The sequence below is a fragment of the Meleagris gallopavo genome, chromosome 2, assembly GCF_905368555.1.
Source record: "Meleagris gallopavo chromosome 2, MGAL_WU_HG_1.1, whole genome shotgun sequence".
Classification (NCBI taxonomy): domain Eukaryota; kingdom Metazoa; phylum Chordata; class Aves; order Galliformes; family Phasianidae; genus Meleagris; species Meleagris gallopavo.
Genome location: NC_139405.1, coordinates 30,418,453 through 30,440,736, shown reverse-complemented (window position 1 = coordinate 30,440,736; position 22,284 = coordinate 30,418,453). Strand labels below are relative to the sequence as shown.

Below are 22,284 nucleotides of genomic sequence, written 5' to 3'. Positions count from 1 at the left end.
GAGCTTAGCTCGCATGGAAACCTCCAGCAAGGGAGACTGTGCTGCTACACCAAATCAGAGAAGGAAGAGGACAAATCGAAAACAACGAAGATCCATTCCTCCCATTTGCTCCTGTCCTGACAGCTTTTAAGGAGGCAAAATGCACAGTACATCTGAGATGATTAGACCACCTAATTGATTAAAACAAAAAAATTGATGAAGCAATCAGAAATACCTAGAAGTTCCCATCTACTGTAGAAACTGCTTTTTACTCATCACCAGAAGGAAAAGAAACCAAAGCAAAGGGGAACATACAGATACTTTTATTGCTCACCTTTTATACAACAGCAAACCTTCAGCCATTTTCTTTCACAGCTTGACAATGTTTATGTACACAAAAAACCCAGCAAGAAGCATTATGTGGCTTTCAGTAAAGGAAAAAAAAAAAAACAAAAAACTAAACTAATGCATTAGAACATCAAACTCAGCCAGGCTTTGTTTTCTGCAGCAATAATAAAAGGGCTTCCTCCAGGCAGGAACTAAACTTCCCAGGCCGTAGTGCATTTCTTTAAAAAGACAACCCCCAAAACAAATTGCCCTAGATCTGCTGAGTCAGTGGTATTAACTTGCAAATAAAATCATTTCAGTTTGTCTTTTTTTTTTTTTTTTTTTTTCTTAGCTGATTTCAAGTAAAAATTAAGTTTGAAGGAGGAGCAACTTGTTTTGGATGGATGCAGGTCAGTTTGAATTGCTACACCGAACTACAGGCCTATGTACACTACCAGTTCACAATTCAGCTTAGTTTTAAATAATCTTTGCAGGTTTTGGCGGTGGTAAGTCTTCAGACTTGAGCAGGTGGGAAAAAATTTGCTTAATGGAAGATAAGGCTACCAAACATGACATCTACAGCAGAGCTCATATAATAGATAACAAACCTGTCTGTTAGAGGGAAGTTGCTGTGTGGGCCTGTGTATGTGTGTAACTTTGATTAAAACAACAGGACAGCAATCCGGAAGCAATATTTAGCACTGATTTTACGTCATGTAACTGAACAATGGCTAGGGGATGCAGAAATTCCATTGTATATTGAAACATATAATTTTGACTAGACCAGCCTTTATAATTTTTCCAATCAAAGCTTCAAGCAAAACACAGCAGGTAGTTTTGGAATCAATGTGTTCTGAGCAGATGTCAGTCCAACATCAAAAAAGCATGACTATTAATTTACGATTAAGTGAAGTGCAGTGAGTAGTTATGATGCATTCAATTCCAACAGACTGGGGGGGAAGGAAAGCACAGAAAGCTGTACTTAGTTCAATACAAAACATCCCACCCCAAAAGATTCTGCCTCATATGTACAAACCTGTACTAATTCTGAAATGATTAAACCAAGACTCTGAAACCAGGTTTTTATTATTTGAGCTCTGCTGAAGCAAAAGTTTTTAGCAACCTCAGCTTGTGAAGTGCCTTCCTTGTCCAAAACCAGACTGATTATACTGATAGCCTCCATGCTGGAAGTGCTGCTCAAATTGCCCACCTGGATTATAATTCTGTCCACCTCTGCCTCCCCAGCCTCCTCCTTGACCTCCACGGCCACCACGACCACCACGACCACCCCTCCCTCCTCCACGCCCACCCCCTCGGTCACTGTGGGACCCACCATCTTGGTATCTGTTGTCTTGCTGGTAGCCACCACCCCCTTGGTAGCCACTTCCTGTGTATGAAGATGACTGGTAGCCACCATAGCCTCCTCCTTGGTAGCCGCCGCCGCCGCCACCACCACCACCACCGCCATGGTAGCCACCCGTTTGAAAACCTGCATCTCTGTAGTTGCTATCCCTGTAGTTGCCATCCTGGTAGCCACCACCTCCACCATCTGTCCACCCTCCTTGGAGTTTGTTTCCTCTTCCACCTCCTCTGCCACCATGATCATAGCCGCCCCCACGTCCTCCTCGCCCTCCTCGATCATGGCCTCCTTGATCATGACCTCCTCGTTCATGGCCTCCTCGTCCTCCATATGATGAGTCATAGCCTCCTCTTCCTCCTCGCTCATGACCACCATGGCTATGACCCCCATGGTCATAACCTCCTCGCCCTCCATATGAGGATTCATAGCCACCTCTTCCTCCTCGGCCACCACTTTGTTGTGGACCAGCCTCTGGTCTCTTCTGCCAGGGTGGCATCTCAGGAGGTGGCGGTTCAATTTCATTGGGCCTTCCTCCTCTGTCAGGCACTCTACCCATAAGCACCTGCAAAGGGAAAGGGACAAGTGCCTTAGGAGTTGTAAGATCTCACAGAAGCAAGTTATTCTGTTAATTTTTGTTACTGTCTTGAAAGACACTTAATATTGATAATGGAATTAAGTCAACAGAACACAAATCAGCAGCAGGGCTGTGCCGCATTCCTAGTAAAGTGTATATATAATCTGATGATAGTCACATCTGTCTTCCCACTTACTTCCTTTTAAGTTTCACACTCCAACTACACTAAAAAGGTGCAAAAACTATTTGCAGTAGGAGGTCAAATAATGCCACTATTGCATTCTAAATGAACTAGAACATTACCTGAAGTACAAAATGGAGAAAAGCATGTATGAATATACAATTTTAAAAGTGCACTTCGGTGCACAGCTGCTGATCTTCAAGTTCAGTAAATGTACTTTTGTGAGCCTGTAAAAACCTAATTCTTGAAACACGGAAACTGTTTAGTCCAAATCATATTTCTACTATATCATTACTAAAAGTACACACTTGCCTAGAATCTCTCATTTGTGTGCAGAGGAGAATCTGACCTGTGACATATTCGAAGATTTTAATAGATTCTATTTATATAGGACAGAAAGTTAGTATGTAGCTGTTATTTTGGATATCATGACAGAATTAGGCAGTAGCAACGCAAGAACATCAGTAATGCTGAGACAGAGCAGGCAACTCCTGATGAAAATAATCAAATGTTTCACTTTTTTGGTTTTTTCCAGTGCCCCTACGAAGGGGCACTCTGAACCTTAACAAGTAAAGCTACAGTTCCTCATAATGCCCTGATGTACAATTTAGAGTACATAGACGTCAAGTTTCTTATCCCTTATTTCCAACTTTCATTTACAATCATAAAAAGAAAGTAGGATTTATTACTGCATTCAAGTAACTTTAATATTCATGATAGAAAAAGTGATGTTAGCTACTTGTCACCAAGGGTACCTTATTAATGGCACACGCAGTCTTCTCTCGGATGGATCCGCTGCTTGTTCTCATAATTTTTGACAGATCTTGCCGAGCTGCCAAGAGATTTGCAACAGAAATAGTGCACTTAGTGGATAAGAGGGCACGTTTTGGCTGGTAGACTTTAGCCAGCTTTTCTGTCTGACTCTGTTGAAGAAAAGAAAAACAAAACTCAGTCAGCTAAAGACATGGGAAAGCAATCTCGCTAGAAGAATCAACTGCAGAAGATGTCACTGCAAATAGAAAAAAAAAAAACAGTGAATATAAAAGCAGTAACAATCACTTTGTAATCACCACAATAAAGCTAACATTTGTCATATTAACACTATTCTAAATCAACTGACGAGAAACTGATTTTCTGACAATCTTAACAGCAACCAAGTACATGCAGACTTAGTTCTCAGGCAAACACAGTAAAGGAGGGTCATACAGGTATATAAATTACCACTAATGTGGTACCAGAAGTGGAACAAATTTGGAACTCATTTCAAGCCCTCCTCCTAAGCCTGCACAAATCTCTACCCCACATCCATTTCATTTACAATAATATCACCAAGTCCCCAGCCCTGCATCACTAGAAAAAGGCTGCAATCACTCTTTTGGAGTCTTTCTTCCAATCAGCATCATCACAGAGTCAAGCCATCAAGAGGTACTGGCATAACTAAATCTCTCAACTACTCCTCTCAGTTCAGATCTGTCTTGCATACTGTACAGCCCACGCTAGAAATTGGATCTTTGGATTCAACTTTGCTTTGCAATCTCTCTTCCTCTACTGCATTATAGTATTCATATTTCAAATACCTGAAGGCACAATAGCAGTTATCCAGTTGACAGAGGTAACAGATCTGTGTGAGCAAGTATGCTAGTTATGTCTCTGTGTGGTTAAAGCATAATGAAGGACGCAGTTAAAATAAAAGATTGCAATCCAAACTCAGCCAAAATGGCTGCAGAGACAGCTGGACCTCTATTGACAGCAGTGGGAACAGGCAAGGGAGGTTTTCCAACAGATTTCTCAACGGGGCAAGAATTTAAGAACAAGTTTTAAAATACTAAAATTCCATTTTTCACCTAAAAGCAGAAAGCTGGAACTGATAAGAGGGGAGGTATGCATTTCCAAGTGGCTCCAGGGTAAATTTTTAGAACCAAGAGCTTGTATTTTAAGTTACAACTGAATCATTTATTCAAAATGAAGGAAAACATTAACTTCATTACCTTAGAGCTCACATTTTACAATTAAAATGCAGTTGCTTCTATATAAATCACATACCAAAGTAAAGCATTTGACACTTCTAGGTCACAAATTATGACTAATAACAAACCTCAGTCTCAAAACTGCTAGCAGTGTGCTAGCAGATTTGGTTTAGCCCTAAAAAACAAAAGTTACATACCATTTTTAAGATCCTGACATACTTTATACATCTGTTATTTTTTTAAACGATAAAACATAGAAAACGGGGAAGGCATGTAATTACTTTTAAAAGAACAATCATATTACTTAGAGAAAACACAGCTCATATCACAGCCACTTGCACAGTTCAAAGATAAGAACAGCATATAAAATATTATCCTGACTATGAGGTAAAAGTGCAAATAGTGCCTTAGGAGCTTTTCACATGGGCAGCTGTTGAGCTGTGCTTGCAGACACCCTTTGAGGAAATCTGATCACTGTAAACAGCACAAAGCTAAAGGGTCATAAAGAGAAAGATGGTGTTATACCATTGCACAGACACAGCACTTAGAGATTCACACTGAGGTCCTCTCAATGCAAATGGTTGTATCCATAATCTTTTGTTACTATTTTTCTAGCAGCCAGTATGTACAGTAACTTTCTGTACTTTCTGGCTTTCCTGTATGTTACACACGGTCCATCTTCTCATTTCACATGCTGCTTTTAAATCCAACAAATCAGTTTTAAGTAAAATCTGGTGATCATCTTACACTGTCAGAAAATTCTTTATGAAACTTAAACCAAAACCAGATAACTCCTCTGGCTGTCTTTTGCTCAAAGGGTAAAACTGTGAAGCGGTTTTCCAGGGTCACATAAGATAAAGAATCACCATAAACCAGGACTTCAAGTTATTTGTACCTTAGCTCTATCTGACCAGCCAAAGGACTGCACAGTAACATCCAAACGTTTGACTAACAGTTTTCTTCGGACTTCGTATTCGTTGACTATGGCTTGATTAATTGCTTCAATTTTTTCCTGAAACAAAAATTTGCAAACCTATAGATTAGAGATAAAACATTTCTACTTCAGACAATAAAATACATGGATAAAAGAGAACCAGACACATGCAGACATTAACCAGGGCTTAAGCCTGCAATCAACTATCTTGTCAAATGGCTCCACGTAAGCTATGTCTGCTGACACTGTTTTCCCAAAGGCTTCATAGGCTGCTACCTCCACATTCAGTCTTGTACTATTTCTAACAGACACAGTTGTTTGTGGCTCATAAGAGACATAAAGCTGCACACTTCTGATGCATTTCTCAATACTCCCAGGACAGAGAAACAGAAAGTGAGAAAAGACTAGACGTAACAAACTGAAGGAGATGCAAGGACAACCTAAATCCTAGGGACCAAAGTGCCCTTGCCTGCTTAAAAAGAAGTAAGCTTAAGGCCAAAGACAGAGCACTAAAAGTAAAGTACTGTAAGAGGATCTTGATTAAAACACAGTATGCACACAGATATGACAACTAAGTGCCCTACAGGTAGAAGCCATCACTAGAAATACACATGGTAGCACGCAATGTTCTAGTCAGAGCAACAGCTGAAATATGTTCCAGTAAGGAGATGATTTGTGTACAGACTGAAGCCTGGCTGAAGGGAAGTGGTGGGTGCCCATTTTCAGCCCAAGCAATACAAGTATTTAAGGATACAAACTGTTGGAAATAGAAAGTCTTCAAGTCTTTGAGAAAGAAGTTCAAAAGAGACTCAGTCTTGTCATAGCTTTGTGCTGCTCAGCAGCAGCACCTCACCAAGGCAACATCCTTCTAGAGCAGCAGATGACAAAACCAAGTCCTGACTGGAGATGATTATGGTTTTGCCACCTGGGTGTACAGCCTCTCTCAGCTTCCACCTGTGCACCCACTGCTTCATGGGGAAGAGACTATGAAGAAAAAAGACTACTCCAGCAGCACAGAAGGAGAGAAAGAAATGAGAGGAGTTCCTCTCATTTCCTAGCTAACCTATGGGTTAGCTAAAAAGAACCTACAGAAAGGGGTGTTACATTATTTCAGCAAAGCTACTTCATCCAGCACTGGAAAGCAGCAGGAGAGGAAGGCACAAGCACACAGCTCAGCACCGTAGCTTTCTCCCTTACTTTGGAAAACATTTGTATGCATCTGTTCATACGGATTCACGAGCTCAAGAAAGATCTTTCAGCAGTTGAGGATTTACTGTATCAGCATACATTTTAAAATACTGCAAAAAAATTGTCTTTTCATCCTTATATAAATGAACAAGGGAAACAGGCTCTAACACCTGCAACTGCTTACCCAGTGAGCTGGTCCCAGCTGCTTCTTCAAGAGAGGTTTTCCAACATGATTAGGTGGAACCTTTGCTAGGGTTTCTTTCAGCTGTTAGAAGACATACAAAAATGTAAGCATTGCCTAAAAACCAGCTTTTCAAGATTCAGCTTACAGCAGAAGACTATTAAATGGTTGCAGATAAAACAAAGCAGCTTCCAATATCAAGTTGGTTTTTTTTGAGACAGAGAACAAAGTATACCTATTTTGAAAAGAAACACTATTTTAGTATCTCTGGTAGTCCTGGCTACAATTATCTAAAAATTAAGAGAGAGAATTATATAAATACACACTTTGAATAATAAGTTTCCATGAGCTACAGCTCCCCTTGAATATAGATACTCTATATGTCATCCTCTTATTTTAGGAAAAAACAGAAAAGCTTGTATCAAAAAGGTTTGGACTACAGGAAACAGAACCTAAGAAGTGACCTCTCTTTTCAAGGAAGAAGTATTCAATATGATTCAATATTTCATTTGGATTATAAAAATTTGGGTAATATTGTTAGAAGTTTTGAGAAAGATAACCTAAGGACTTTGTGAGGAAGCAATGGAGCAGCATGGATAAAGACTTTGATCAAAGTACGTTGGAATTACGAAGCTTCCCTTTTCCACTACTGCAAACCACATTTTTCAACCTTTCCAGCTGTTCATTCTAGCAGTTAATCTAACATGTATGGTGACCCTGTCTTCCAACAGGTGCTGAGTCCCATTTGTTAAACAAAGATTTTAAACAGAACAGCTGAGCTGTGGGTGGATCATTAACAACAAGGCAATTACACAAAGATGGTAACCCAAACCAAACACAAATTAAAACATAGCTTGATTTTCATACTCCAGTACAAAGCATTGTCATTGCAAGGCTCTCTTTTTAAAAACAAGTAAACTTGAGGGTGATTTCTTGCTGTAGCTATCTCCTTAAAGTGAAAATTTTACTCAAGTTTTCACATTCTTCTCAACTTCTCAATATATTTTCATTAGAAAATGAAAATTAGAAATGAAAATAGAAAATGATGTTTTTCATTAATTAGATAGCTTTACTTTGTCCCCAAACACTACAAACATCTGACACATTTGGGCTGTAAGCTGTACAGTATTTCTGAAACATCACAGAATCACACAATCTTTTGAGTTGGAAGGGATCCTTAATGGTCACCTAGCCCATCTCTCCTGCACTGAACAGGGTTAGATCAGGTTGCTCAGAGCCTGATCTGCAGGTTAAATTTTTTACTTCATTAAACCGTAAAGATTGTTCAGTTTGAATAATAGAAACTATGGATACAAATCCTAAAGATAACATTAATGTAGCCTCAATGATTTTGCAAGGTATATGCAAGTTTGGCTTTAAAGCAAGACAATGTACAAGGAAATTCAGTGACAGGGTAAAACAAAATGTTAGATTTAAAAGATTCTGATTGTATAATTTGTATTTTTACAGCCTCTCTCACCAAAGCTTGCTAGCGCTGTACATTTTTAGAATATTTTTTACCTTTCATTGAAAATGGAAGCACAGATTTCTTATATATCTAACTGACAAATGCCCATGACAACACCAAAACCAGAAACAAAAACAAACTGCTTCCATACCACATCTTGGACTGATGGGAGAAAAAAAAAAAAAAAAAAAAAAAAAAAAAAAAAATCACCATTCCCTTTTTCAACAGGTCAAATCAAAGATGATTTTTTTTTTCTTGAGGGGGGTGGGGGCAAGAAATGGAGCACTGGTTCCAGCTGCTTAAGTTTGGTTAAGTGCAATGCAGCTAAAGAGTTAACTTCTCTGAGAGTATTCTGTGGAGCTACGTAAACACCTCTGTTCTTTAAAGTTCACAAAGATTCTTTGCTGCTATTCTGCTTTTCCCTGCAAAAGAAAAGCTATTTGTCTGCACACTAGATAGTCTATACTACCTCATTTTTCAGCTTTGTAAGAACTGCTTGAACAAAAGGAAAACAAAGAGCCACCTGGAGAACGCATACATATAAAGAAACCAAAAATGGAACCACAAGAACTGATAAAGCCTCAGGGAAAAGGAGTAAACTTGACTTCAGTTAAACAACACCTTTTAGTCTAAACATTTTTAACAGGAGGTTCCTGTAGAAGTTTGTTCTTATGTCTGTATCTTGTAATAGATTTCTCCTTTCTTATATTCTTCCCAAGGCCTGAGCTCAGCATTTTCTATGTCTCCTGCAGCAGGTCATGACATTAAAACCTAGAGCAGAGTAAGAAACACCTCACCCTTTAAGGCAACGATACGGTAGTCCGTGACCCCGTGCCTTGGCATGGAAAAAGCCTTTAAACTCATTTTCCAAATTCTGACTCTTAGCATACCCAGTAAACCACCACAATTCAAACTCTGGAATTTCAAGAGAGACAAGTCTCTCCTTGGTAGCAGAACTATTTTCCATTGAAACGGCAACACAGTAAGCACTCTAGTTTTGTTCCTTTGGTCCTTACTTTTTTTTCAATTCCACTGAAGAACTGGAACATCGTTATGTTGGCTGGAGGCTTGGACATGCCTAAAGCAATACATATGCCTTTTAGCTCCTGAAAGACTTCACTGCCACCTCCTTCCTGTGCTTTTTTAGGAGGGGCATTCACACACAGCATTCTGGCAGCTTCCAGTTCTGAGATGAGGTATGCTGGGGCAAGAAAAATTAGATTTCAGCATCAGATATAGCCGAGGAAAATATTTTAGAACCAACGATAACTCAAGTGCTCACAATCAACTCATGTGCAAATGGCATGGCTTAGTTAAAGCTACAATTCAGGTACCCACACAATGCTCATATTTCTAACAACCACTAAGCCCAGTGCTAGATACACATAAACAGAGGAAAAGTTCAGTGCAATGAATTAAAGCCTGGAAAAAAAAAAACCCTACAATTCTGACAGGCATTACAGATTTCAGTGCACAACTCTTTTCCTTCAGGCTTTGCCCAGCAAGGACAGGAGACTAGGAACAAGAAAATAAGCAGGATGAGAGACTCGGACATGCATTTTAAGCTAAACATGCAAACACTGCTTGAGGTTCTGGGAAATGATACGAGGACATGAGTAAAAGTAAAACGTTGGATGAATCCCTTCTGCTTTTCCCAGGAAAGATGTACAGTGGAGAAACAATCTCACTTTTTAAAGTACCGTTGAGAACTCAGGTTTACCATTCCAGAAAAGAAAACAGCAACTGATAAAGTTGAAGCTAGAATGAATGCATGGCTCCCCAGCATTAGAACTGTGAGAGCCTATCATCACATCTGAACTTCTTTGTCAAAAAAAAAAAAGAAAAAAGAAAAAAAAGAAAAAAGAAAGTAGTGACAGGATGAGATGAAATGGTTTTATACTGGAAGAGGGTAGATTTAGACAAAACAGTAGGAAGAAATTCTTTACTGTGAGATTGAAACACCGGAACTGGTTGCTGAGAGATGGGAGCATCTACAACCAAAATCAGAGAGGTTGTAGATGCCCCCTCCCTAGAGATGTTCTCAAGGCCAGGCTGGATGGGGCTGTGAGCAGCCTGGTCTACAGGGAGGTGTTCCCTGCCTATAGTAGGCAGGTTGGAACTATATGATCTTAAAGGTCCCTTCCAACCTGAACTATTCCATGAAGTCACAGAATTTCTGAACATGGTCTGCATCTGTAATTGCAGCATTGTGATGTAGGTTACAGTAATAAAAAGCTAGTGTACAGCCTTTAGCTGCAGTTTCCACAGTTTTAGGGTTTGAATTAAAAAAACCAAACATTTAACAATATTTTTGTATTGAATCACACCGGGTGTCTTTAACATCAATTTAAATAATTAGTTCTTAAAATAAGGATTGAAAGATTAGATGCTACAGTAATAAAAAGATACCTGTGGATATATAAAACTTTAATATTGAAAAATCAGCTTACTACCTCCAAAACTGGAATTTCTTTTTGCATATGCCAGTACTGCACTGAATTCCAGTGATGCTGCTTATGTTTAGCTGGTGCTTTTGGTAAGAATACTGTTCTGCCTTTCAACTGACATAAGCTACGCTGTGTTTTTGCTTTTTTTTTTTTTTTTTTTCTTTTTTTTCATATAAAATACCCTGGCATTCACACACACAGCAAAAATCTTTTTCTGAAAAAAAAAGAAAAGAAAAGAAAATGAGTTTATGGCTCACATAAAACAAGACACCTAGTAAGTTAGTTTGATGCAGGTAATGAAAGCTGTGCAAAAGTTTTAGGTATTAGGATTATGTTATACACAGAAAGATTGTGGCATCAATTTCAAGTCCACATTTAATAGTAAACAAAGTATTCCTGCCAGATGGAACACTAGAGTGCAACTTCTGAACTTAACTTTATATTACCAACACGTACATCACTGAAGATCTCCGGGATAAGCCCAGTCACACACAAGCCAAATTTTCTGAAGGCTTAGCTCACAAAGAACAAGCCAAAGGGCAGATGCATTTGAACTACAAAATATCTTAAATGCTATGATTACCTCATTTCACCTGATATTTTTGAACATATTATCAAATCAAGTTCAGATTTAAGCCTTACTACCAATTCTTCTCCAGCTGCTGCAATACAGGAACCTACACTGTAACTCATTTCCCACATCTCAGCTGGAGATAGAATGATATTCCTGCTTTGAACAGTTAAAGAATCAGCAGCAAGTGAAGAAACAAAATAAATGCTGAATTTAAGACCAGATTAAAATTAATATTAAAATTCTTAACTCTGACACTTGTGATTTTATTATTATTATTTTTTTTAATGTGCATCAACATCACACACTTTTTCCAAGTTTCAGTGCTATTTCTTCCACACTTAAAATTCCTGAACAGGAATAAAAGCAAGTTAGATTTTCAGATGCACAGGGTGGAAAAGTGATAGGAGGACATCACTCTTGATACCGTTCACTTCTTTTGGAGCAGCAGAAAATAACATTGAGAGTATTTATTAAGGGAGATAATCAAAAGAACTTGAGCTGGGATCTTTTCCACAGCAGTTTCAATTGCTGTTGGAGTGTAGGAAAATGCAAGTCCTACACCTTGCACCTTGAAAGTCATCCTGATGGGGGCACTAAAACGACGATGCATCTGATATTAGTGGATGTTTTTATGTTCTTTCTGAACAGAGCTGAGTAGCTAAATCCTGGCAGAAGTCTCACATGATTCCTACTTCAGAGCACCTTTTGAGAAGCAGGAGAAACTTTGCGCTAGTGAATGCGAGAAGAATTGACACTCAAAATATCATCATGCACTGGCTACAGAGTGACTGGTAAATTTACAAGACCCAGAAATGTAATACTCTGACACCAGACATTACAGGAAAAAGAAAATTATTAATTTTAGGAAGCTGCTTTTACACACTATATTAAACAAAGCACCTTGTCACAGCATCTCACCAAGTGTAAGAATATGAATCTTTGCACAGAAACCAAATTTGCTTGCAATTCCAACTTACTAAGCAGCAAGAGACAGTTCTTTTGGTTAAGAAGGCGTTTTGTCACATCTCCTGTTGTTAACGATGTGTATGGACAGTTCATTTCAGCCAGCAACCCACTCACTTCGAGTTGAAATTCTTCAGCTTCATTTGGACCTTAGAAGAAAAATAATAATTTGTTTATAGCTATGATTAAAGTGAGTAAACTCTTAAAAATAATAATGTTTTGCTTCAGTTGCTTTCTAACATGAAACTCCTATTGCTATGGAAGCCAAATGCATTCTTAAGGTTTTTCAAAGACAGAACACAACCTCTTCGGAGGCTTGATGTCCCTCCTTATTGTAAAATTATCTTTCACTGAAAACTTAACCCAGCTACAACAGACAGCCACTGGCAAATTCTACATTGAAAAGGGACACTAAAAACAACATAAATTTTACAGGGTATTTTAGGTAGACTAATTGCTCCCACTACAAGCATGTTAAATAAGCCTTGTATGGTCATGAAAAATACTATTTATGAGTGCTCATGTTTGCATTTCCTAAGTCAGCTAACATTTGTCAACTGATAATATTTTGTACTAACATCCTTTAAAAATAATTAAGTCATTTAAGCCAAAGTTTTGTTACTGATACAAGTATCATCCTAAGTGCTACTAGTGAAGCAAGCCTGAATTTATTACGCCGAATTATGGGAAAAAAACAAAAGGGATAAAGTAACAGTCGTCTTTTGAAGAGAGATTGCACAGATTACAGACTGCCTTGGGCTAAACTTGAGTCACACAAAATGAAGGAAGGACTTGATTATATATGACAAATAAAATGTTGACAATTTGAAATAGGTGTTTAGAATACTACCAAACTGTATTTTTACATAAGATGTACAGGAAGAAACTTACACCTCTACAGGTGGAGAAAAGCGATGTTATTAGTGATAGGGAGGCAGTTACACTCACAGAAGAAGGGATGCAAATATCAAGAACAATAAGGAAAATAGCACGTGGAGGTAAAAGACAGCTATCTGTGGGGAAACAAGCAGACTGAAAATCAAATTCACATTTGGGGTTGATATGGTAGATAATCAGGAGTATGGGTTATCACAACAATTTAACAATTTGATCCACAGAATGTCACAACTAGTTGACCGAAAATAATGTTTCTGGAAAATAGGGGTTTGTTTCCTCCACCAAAATAAGAAACATTTGCAAACTCTCTTCTGCAGAGTATTTCATAAATGGGGAAAAAATACATGGCATGGACAGAGTTATGGTAACCAATAATAACACAAAAATACAGCTGCTGTTGTCATGAGAATGTTTCTTTGAACAGTAAATATTTCTTACATCCTAATTACAAACAGAAGGCTTGAAATAAGCCTTCTCATGATCTAATAAAAAACAACTAATTTTTCCTTAAATCCGTTCCCAAAATTTAAGAAACATCTACATTTGTACCATTAAACAAATCTATTACCAGAATACTGTTTGATCACTGCTATTACTTCAGCCTCTATGGGCCACTTATTAGGCAAGTCTGAAATCCGACGTGGAAAACAACTGAAAATCTGACAGCATACAGACAGTACTCACTGCTACATCAGATTTAGCAGTTATCAACCCAAATACAACAGGCAAGAACACACATGAAGTGCACATTCGTACTAGAGTTACGTCTACTTACTGTTAGTTGCTTGCACATTTTCCTCTAGTTTACAGAACAGCCGTAACTCAGATACCAACCAAGCACAGAGTTTGGTGAACTCCGGGGAATTGGCTCCACGAGAGACTGCCTGAGCCAGTGCTCCGTCATCTAACAATGGACCTTTGTAACTGACAAGCAAAACAAAAGCACAGTTCATTAAAGTTGACAGCGACCGATGTCCTGTTGCACATTTATTTTATGCTCTATATGTATTGAGAGCTACACCCTCATCAGATATGAAATGCTGAAACATCTAAAACCGTAAGATAAATTCCTGTGCTCAGCTGTAAGTGTCTGAGTAAGCCCAATCTGTCCGTGTACATTAGCTTAATGGCACTGAGATCGTGTCACAAGACATTACAATCGAGTGCTTCATCCTGGAGAAGGCTACCATATACAGCTGCAATTTCTTTGTCTCCAGCTCTTGGAGATATTATACTTACCTTTGGCAACTGCAGTTCTAAAATATCGTTTCTGAATGCTGCTTTGTAGTATCTTGAACAATTACTAGTAGATTGGTGCATCTTTTCTGCCACTTCCTATTAAGTGTTAAAGTAGGGAAGACTTTGATACAAATCTTATCAAAGCGATTCTAAATATCCTCTTTGGGAATGTTACATTCTTAAAAGGGTACAAGAAAAATGCACAGGAGACCATTGTTCTCTGCATAACAAAATAAAGTAGAATCAGGCCTATGTATAAGAAAGCACAATTCTAGAGAACCAGTTTCAGAAGATGCAGTTTTTAGGTCACCTGGGTAGTGACATCCTGTTGGAGGAGAGAGAAAAGTAGGGAGAAGACAGCCCTATGAATCAGACAGAAGCACAAAGCCAGAGCTTACCGGAGCATGTTGAAAATGCATAGGATTTTTCTATATACCATACCCAAAACAGAAACTGCCAAGAGCAAGAATAATCAACCAAAATCATTCTCTTGAACTTCCAGAGTAAAATCACCCAGAACGTCACAGCAACCTAGTGAGTTCAGTCAACTCTTGGCAAATCTCAGTGGAAAAACATCTCGCATAGGGCAAATTTAAGTGTTACTTTCACTCTTCATTGTTATGCTTAATGTCATACATAAAGGATTTGTCTTCATCACAACAGTTTGTTAGCATCCAACCAAAATGAAAGAGTTACACTCAGAAATATCTTTCCCCCACAGAGCAGTTTAACAAGTGATAAAGAGTTAATCTACTAGCAGCTGATGGGAAGTTGTAGCAGGGATATAATGCATCAGATTACCTCACCACAGCAGGGCAGACAATTCCAACACACTAACCAAAGCAAGTTTAAGTCCTGTCCCACACATACATGGAAGTGTGTGTGACTCAACGGAAACATCAAGTTGCAGATTCAAGTAGAAATGAAGAGATGACAAGCCTTTTGCTTTGGCAGGATCTGCATTTAAAACATCTCTCAGGTTAAAGGTCCTTTTTCCTAGTATTTTCCATTGATAGATACAACATCTTATCTGTAATATTGACGCTAACTATGATTTCAAGTACACAGCTCTTTGGCTAGCAGTCCAATTTGCAGACCAATGACTGTGAGCAGCCTCTTACTTCTTTTCATTCTCCCAGAGGTGCCTATGCTCCACAGACACATTCTCTTAGTAGCACTACGTTGCCAGGCCTGTTTGCTCCTTGAAGCCAGGAATACCCTTTCAAACATACGGCAAAAAAGGAAGATGACCATGTCATGTGCATCATGGCTGGGACCTTTTCACATTTCAGTCACTGCAATACCTGCCAAAACAGAAGCCTATTTGTCAAGCTAGGGAGCTATCGTCACCAACTTAGCCTGGAAATATAATCTTTGTGGCTCGGGTCACACTCCAACAAAGTGATTTATGGGAACATGGCCAACGTGAATAAATACAGCTGTTTGCACAGAACCAGCAGCAGTGAAGTCACGACTGCCGCTCCCTGAGCTCCCAGCAGTGCAAGCTTATAGCAGGACACACTCTACTCGCTCTCCTTCATATTTATATAACCTTTACTGACTCTGCTGGAATAAAAGGTTTAAACTACAGAAGCTTCCTGTGCTATGTTAATTAAAAAAAAAGCAGCAAAGAAAAAGCGCTAAGTCACGAGCGGTTTTTCAGTTATCGTTACTTCTCCAAAAGACAAAAAACTAGGAGTTTTCCTGCCGCCCAACTTCCCCCTCCTCCTCTCCGGCCTCAGTCACACCGAGGCTCCTGAGCAGCCGGCACCGCCACAACTCAACGCGCGGGAAGAGCGCCAGAACGCCCGCGCAGCCCGCACAGCTGCAGCCCCGCCGCTGGGCGCCGCGCCTCTCCGCTCGGCCTGTCGGCGGGGCTGGCAGCTCGGCCGAAGCCCCGACGTGCCGGGCGCACCGCCGATACCCCCGCCCTCGGGACCCCGCACCTACCCCAGGTCCTCCAGCGACTCCAGCACGTCGCTCTCCAGCAGCTCGAACTCCATCCTGCGGCGGGGAGCGGGGGTGAGGGGAAACCTGCGCGAAAGCGACACGACGGCTGAACTCAGCGCCTCGTTACCCGCGGCAGACCCGTTAACGGCCGGGTCCCGTTCCCTGCCCCTCTGAGGAATAACGGCCGCGCCCCGCAGCGAGGCAAGCAACCCCCGGCACGCGCCACCGCCCCACGTACGCCGCTCGCACGCCGCTACGCCGCTGACTGCCGGGTTGGCATGTCAGGGTCGGGGGGGGAGGCGGGCGGGCGGTGGAAAGCCTCCGGGCTGCCCCTAAATGTGCCTGACCGGCGCGACCTCCTTCTGCGGCGTTCTCTACCCACCCGCGGCGTCAGACGGCGCTGAGCAAAGGAGACGAGGGTATGAGAGAAAGCGCCTGGTTGCTTTTGTGGGGCAGAAGCGCGAAAGGAGCCGAGGAGGTCGTGATTCTATTCAGGCTCCGACGCGGACAGCCCCGAACGAAGGACCACTCGTCCCACCGCGGAACCACGCTGGAATGCTTTGGGGCGAGCGGCGTCGGGCGGAGAGAGACGGGGCGGCACGAGGGACAAAACGCCTCAGCTAGAGAGAGTGCCGCGGGGACCACAACTCCCAGCATCCTCCTCTAGGCCGCCTCCTGAGCTGAAGTGCCTCAAGGGACTGGAAAGAATTCCTCGCTAACACATCAATCGCTGCTTCTGCTATTAAAGGCAGGTCAATCTGCTGACTGAGGAGAGAAATACCTCCTGAGGACCAACAGCTTAATGAGAAAGGCACAACGAGAGCATTGCTTTGCTTCTAGTTAGATAACAGTTGGTAAAGAGTAGCCACGGGCTATTACAACCTCAAACAAAACTGGCTCATGCAGCTAAGGCTCCCACCAAGCTGCCTTACTATGGCTAGGCTGAACTTGTCTATAAAGATGTCCTGCTTTTCCTTCAGTTCATTCATCTGAGATGCTCTGTTTAGCTATTCTGTGATTGGGACCTGGGGGGCTCTTTCTTTCCTCCCAGGTTCAACACTGCAGCTGAAGACTTGTGACACTTCACTGATGCCAGGGTTGCGTGCAGCTTCTTTGTGCAGCTCTTGTGTGCAGGGGCCAGATCCTGGAGAAACTGAGCATCTCAAGGCCAAAGCCTGTTACTGGAGGGATTGTACATATGTCTCAATTTTCAACTAAGGACCTTCATCCCAGTTTGCCAGAAATAGGAAGAGGATGGTATTGGTGATGTTTCTATTTGCACAAGTGCTGTTTTCTGGCCATCTGTATACTATCAGCAAAAACATAAGCTCATTTTCTAGAGTAGCTGGATCTCTTCTGCTCTCCAGCTTTGGTTACTACAGGAAGGGATGAAAATACTTGCAATCTCTTCTAGACGGGGTGTTTGAATCTACCCTCATGTTACTCCTCTACTACAGGATATCAATACAACGAAAATTAGTTAACAAAACAGCCTCTGCAGCAGCAAATTAATGCAACAGCAAGCAGAGACTAGACCACTCAGTACTTCATATTATACAGATGGGCAAGTCTTACTAGCACTGCTGTTAGGAATCATGTTTGCGTGACATGGAGCTTGTGTAGGGAATACAACTATTTCTGAAGTGCTATCTTTCTCTGAACAACAGCAGCAAACTAGTTTATGTTTTCTCACCACAGTGATAAAATAGAATGAGTGTATCTGTACATGGTAAAGAAATTAACCACACATTTTTTTCTAGGATAATCAACCACTATGATAAACCTGCAAAAAAATCAGGCTGTTGTGTTTATTCTTTTACATACTTGATAGCTCCTGCTAGGAAATTTTTGTTGGTGAAACAGAGCAGTATTTCTCTCAGATAGAGTAACTGTGGAAAGGGCTAACAAGACTTCTGTGAACATACGAGGAAAAAAGTATGCATGAACATGGTTGCTGAGTTGCAAAAATAACATTAAGATTCTAGATTAAGTATTGAGGTAGTTTTAAAAAGCCTTTTTTTCCTCCTTTGAGCAGCTCTTCCAAGAGATACTGTAGAGCCAGAAAGGCCTAGTGAATCAAGAAGCTTCAGAAACAAGCTCCTTCTCTTGCAGCGATAAAATCCTGAAGTAGCCTGCACACTGTTCATCCTCTTCAGAGAAAAGTTTTTAAACAAAAAGCACTCAGGGTCCACTGTTATTTCATAAATGTTTAATGTTTGTTTTTAAAAAGAGAAAAAAGTATCAACACATACACGGTCTCCTTGGACACTGGCAAAAGAACTTACATTACAGACAGACCCATGAACACCATGTTCAACATTTAGGAATACAGAAAATCCTAACATTAATTAACCACTTTAATTATGAAAAGAATGTGCTCTCATACCAAAACAAAGAGATACTATTCCAGGTATGCAAATGTGTACCCACCTTCTCAGAAAAGGACTCCAAAAGCCCAGAAGCTCCAGATAACATTTTCATCGCTCCTGTGGAAATTAACCAAAAGCCAAAAAAGGGAATAATGTGCTTGTTAAAGCAAATTCAGTGTTCATACTAAAATCCCTCTTTCTGACCATCTGGTGAGTTCGGCTGTTATATTCTCAAGTCTGAGGCCTTTCTGATTCTTTTCCAATCTGTACTGAAATTTTTCAAACCCCAAAGCATTTAAAATAGTCTGGAAGAAGCTTAAAACAGAATGAAAACAGCTATGGTTGAACATACTGTGAATGCAATATCATACCAGGCTTTTTAAGGACTAGAATACCAGAAATTATGCATTTGATGCTTTGGTCTTGCATGCTAACCTTTTAAGTATAGTGTTTAACCTTATCTTACATCTTTGAGTTTAGAAACACAAATTTAACCCTCAGAGGAATAAAACAGGTATATTAGTATCTTTGATGATCTCTCTTCTATAGACACTGCAGCCAGCCTCAAGTAGGCTGTCCACATCTGTCTTCTACCAAATGCCAAACACATCAAATGTGCACTATATAAAGTACCGTAGCAAATGTAGATATGGAATTTCTCCCCAGCAGCCAAATTGAATCCATTGCATTAATTTATTGCACTGAATGCATGAAATACAAGGATGAATTATTTTTGTAATCTTATCTTGGATGTTTTGGCTAGAGGTACAATCAAGATATACTGGTTTTAAACCTCTCTTATATATTTAGTGAAGTAATATAATCTTTGAAACTAACTGCCAGAGGACATGAACTGTAAAAAGTCCTTGGAAAACACCATATTAAATGGGTATAATAGCATTAAGCCTTCAGTTCTTATGAGAAAAAGCCATCACCAACAATCCTTTGTTAATGGACTTTGTTGTCCTGCTCTTCTGCAAACCAGCCATTTCTAGATACCTACCTTTCAAGTACATAGAAATCGAGTCCTCTCATCTGATCATCTGGTATTTTTCTTTTATTTCTGCTTTTCATATCTGACAGGAGATGAATAGCCTAATGTGTTTCCTGATGTGAGGATCATGCCTACTGTTTCCTTATTGGCTAGCTGCTACCAGGCTTTTGCATTTTTTTACTAGTCTTCACAGCTACTGCTACCACTGAAGTGTTATTTTGCTTCAACATTCAAGTTTTGCATTCACCAATCAAACTAAACAGGGTTGTATTTCAACTATTTCACTGCTGCTTAGAAGCCAGCTAAAGCTCCCTCACAAAGAAGTTTCTCAAAGTATTTTATTAAGAATTGAAAACAATACCTTATATATGTGCTTTGCTCTCTCTAAACCGAATATTCTACAGTCAGCCTATTGGTAAAAGAAATGAAGTAGCTCTGATACAGCTTTTATTTGCTGTAGCTACTCGACCATCCTCCAATGGCTCAGCTCTCTGCATCCCCTGTCGTTATAGGAGCATTCTGGGAATGATTACAGCAACTTAATTAGAATTGCTAACGTAAAAGTATTCAGCCTTCTCACTCCAAGAAGAGCCTAAAAAGAGGTGGTGGTAGGATCAAACCAAAATCCATGAATTAACACTACATACAGAGTCTCCATTTTCTACTCTAAGACAAAGTAGCAGCTTACAGCTGCTTTATTTTGCTCATGTTGGTTACAACCAAGAATACATCTATACTGGATAACAGAAAAGGTGGCCTACCAACTATGAACTTGCATTTCTCTTCAGGTTGTTCTGTATTCCCAGCGTGGTCACACACCCTCTTTGTACTTACCCTGTGTAGGGGGCAGAAGAGGAATGAATTCTTTCCCAGATAATGATTTTCCTCCCTTTGCCTTTCTGTAACATTCTGAAAGAGTAATAAACCAACACAATACTACATTAAGTGCCCCAGAAAAACCTATCTCAAGTGCTATCTCCTGCATTTTTTCAGGGGAAAAATGTCTGTGTTCTGCAACATGCTATGCAGATATTCTTGCTCATGTAATTCTAGTCTCAGAAGAAATAAGTTTTCAACTCTAAACCTTTCACTACACTAAAGAAGTATAATTTTAGCATGCCTTGGGATATACTGGCCTGGTGGAAAGTTGTCTCTTTAAAGAAATAAACCAGCCTACTTCTGTTATCATTACTTTCCCTTGATATCTCAAAAAAAAAAAAAAAAAAAGAAAAATAACCCACTTGGGATTTACCAGTTTAAGAAAATAGTTAAGAAAGTAGGCAAATACAAATTATCTGTGTTAATGGGGAAAAATTAAGATCTTGGTGCAGCTTCCCTTAGATATGAATTTATTTCTGCTCCTACCAAGAATTAAGAAGTGGCAGTGACCCTGTATCTCAATCTTCTACTTGTAATTTCTACCAGTAAGATAGACACGTATTGGAAAAAACTAATAACAGAACACTGGTTGATACATTGCTTCCCCACTAACCTGGCCATTTAAAATAAACACACAACCCTCCCAAAAGCCCATACACTTCTTAGTAAAATCTCAAAGAAATGATTCCAGCAAGCTGGAAACAATATTTACCCGCTCAAGGGACTACCAGAATAATAACAACAATAACATACAGTATTTTGTCTAAACCATAACTTTTGTTTTTAAAGTTTTCAGCAAAATGTAAATATTTGAAGGCCATTTCTACTTCCAAATAGAGCCACAGATGTTAAAAGAAACCTGCAAAAATAACTTACAATACATAGAATGCCAGCAGCTTTCCCACAGCTCTTCTACTGCCTCTTAGTAAAAAGCTGTTCTGCCACAGACTTCGCCCAAGAGAATGTTCTTTCTACTAGCCTCCAATATGGCAAAGTAAAAGTTGCAGTATAAAATAAATGCCTGGAGTTGATTCATCACCCTTGTAATTTACTAGCTAGTTGTCTCGGCTTTGAAGATGCGTAAAAACAGAAAAATTCAAGTAGACTTATTTATTTCCTATCAGCAGCTTTCTAAAAATCAAGAGAAAGGCACTTCTCCCTTATGCAGCTTGTAAAGAACTAGGCCAGGAAGGAGAGATCATGTTATATTGCACTATTCAAACACACAAATAAATACCCCTCCATTAACTCACCCCTCCTCCTGAGGATCTGAAGTCAAGCATCCAAAGCCAGCCTAGAACTTAAGGCTTCCCAGTCAGTGCACTATGCTACAGCTCTGCCAGCACAGGGGACCAGTACGGTAGATAATCATTTACTGCATGCCTCTGAAAACCACAGCAAAAATAAATAAATAAATAGATAGATGATAGATACATAAACAAAATATATATATATACATACATGCCATTTCACAAAACTTTAAAACAACAAACACCTCCACCAATATGCCTACATGTCAGTCTACCACCATTCATTTTGTTCCTACACATTCCAGCAGTTCTGGGAGTATCTTTTACTCCTACTTAAAAAAAAACCCAAAACAAAACAAAAAAAAAACAAAAACCCACAAATAACCCTTACTTTCAATGCAGAATACTGTCAGCCCACTCAGGCACAGAACAACTATTTGACCAAAGGGCATGAAAAGAAGTATTATTTAACTTGTATCAAATGAACACTTAGCTTCTGGAAAGCTGAAGGCAAATACAAGCTAACAACTCTTCTTTTCCCATTTGCAAAGTTCTTGCTTTCC

The 22,284-nt window shown here is 39.8% G+C and overlaps 1 protein-coding gene and 1 long non-coding RNA gene across 3 annotated transcripts; both read right to left on the bottom strand.

Annotated features, from left to right (window-relative positions):
- Positions 1-286: 286 nt before the first annotated feature.
- TSLIG3A (tRNA splicing ligase complex subunit 3A) lies at positions 287-16,630 on the bottom strand. 2 transcript variants are annotated; one of them, XM_085219518.1, is made up of 9 exons: positions 16,612-16,630; positions 16,230-16,313; positions 13,816-13,964; positions 12,158-12,292; positions 9,176-9,360; positions 6,695-6,775; positions 5,284-5,400; positions 3,177-3,344; positions 287-2,228 (listed from the first exon to the last, which is right to left on the bottom strand). In XM_085219518.1, exons 2-9 carry the CDS (start codon positions 16,280-16,282, stop codon positions 1,431-1,433), a joined length of 1,686 nt encoding a protein of 561 aa, XP_085075644.1. In that variant the 5' UTR covers positions 16,283-16,313; positions 16,612-16,630; the 3' UTR covers positions 287-1,430. The 2 variants fall into 2 exon arrangements, with proteins under 2 accessions (XP_085075644.1, XP_085075643.1); XM_085219517.1 differs by lacking the exon at positions 16,612-16,630 and adding an exon at positions 16,468-16,528.
- Positions 16,631-18,421: 1,791 nt separating this feature from the next.
- Positions 18,422-21,718, bottom strand: LOC146544924 (uncharacterized). The gene is made up of 2 exons (XR_014882090.1): positions 20,427-21,718; positions 18,422-18,715 (listed from the first exon to the last, which is right to left on the bottom strand). It is a non-coding gene; the product is annotated as an uncharacterized LOC146544924 (long non-coding RNA).
- Between the last annotated feature and the right edge of the window lie 566 nt (positions 21,719-22,284).

Bases quoted from the DNA above. Each gene is read 5' to 3' on its own strand.
- TSLIG3A (XM_085219518.1), bottom strand. From the start codon at position 16,282: ATGGAGTTCGAGCTGCTGGAGAGCGACGTGCTGGAGTCGCTGGAGGAC. The intron at 12,293-13,815 runs GTAAGTAGACGT...TTTTCTTCTAAG, and splicing joins AAATGTGCAAGCAACTAACA to GTCCAAATGAAGCTGAAGAA. The intron at 6,776-9,175 runs GTAAGGACCAAA...GTCTTCTAACAG, and splicing joins TCAGTGGAATTGAAAAAAAA to CTGAAAGAAACCCTAGCAAA.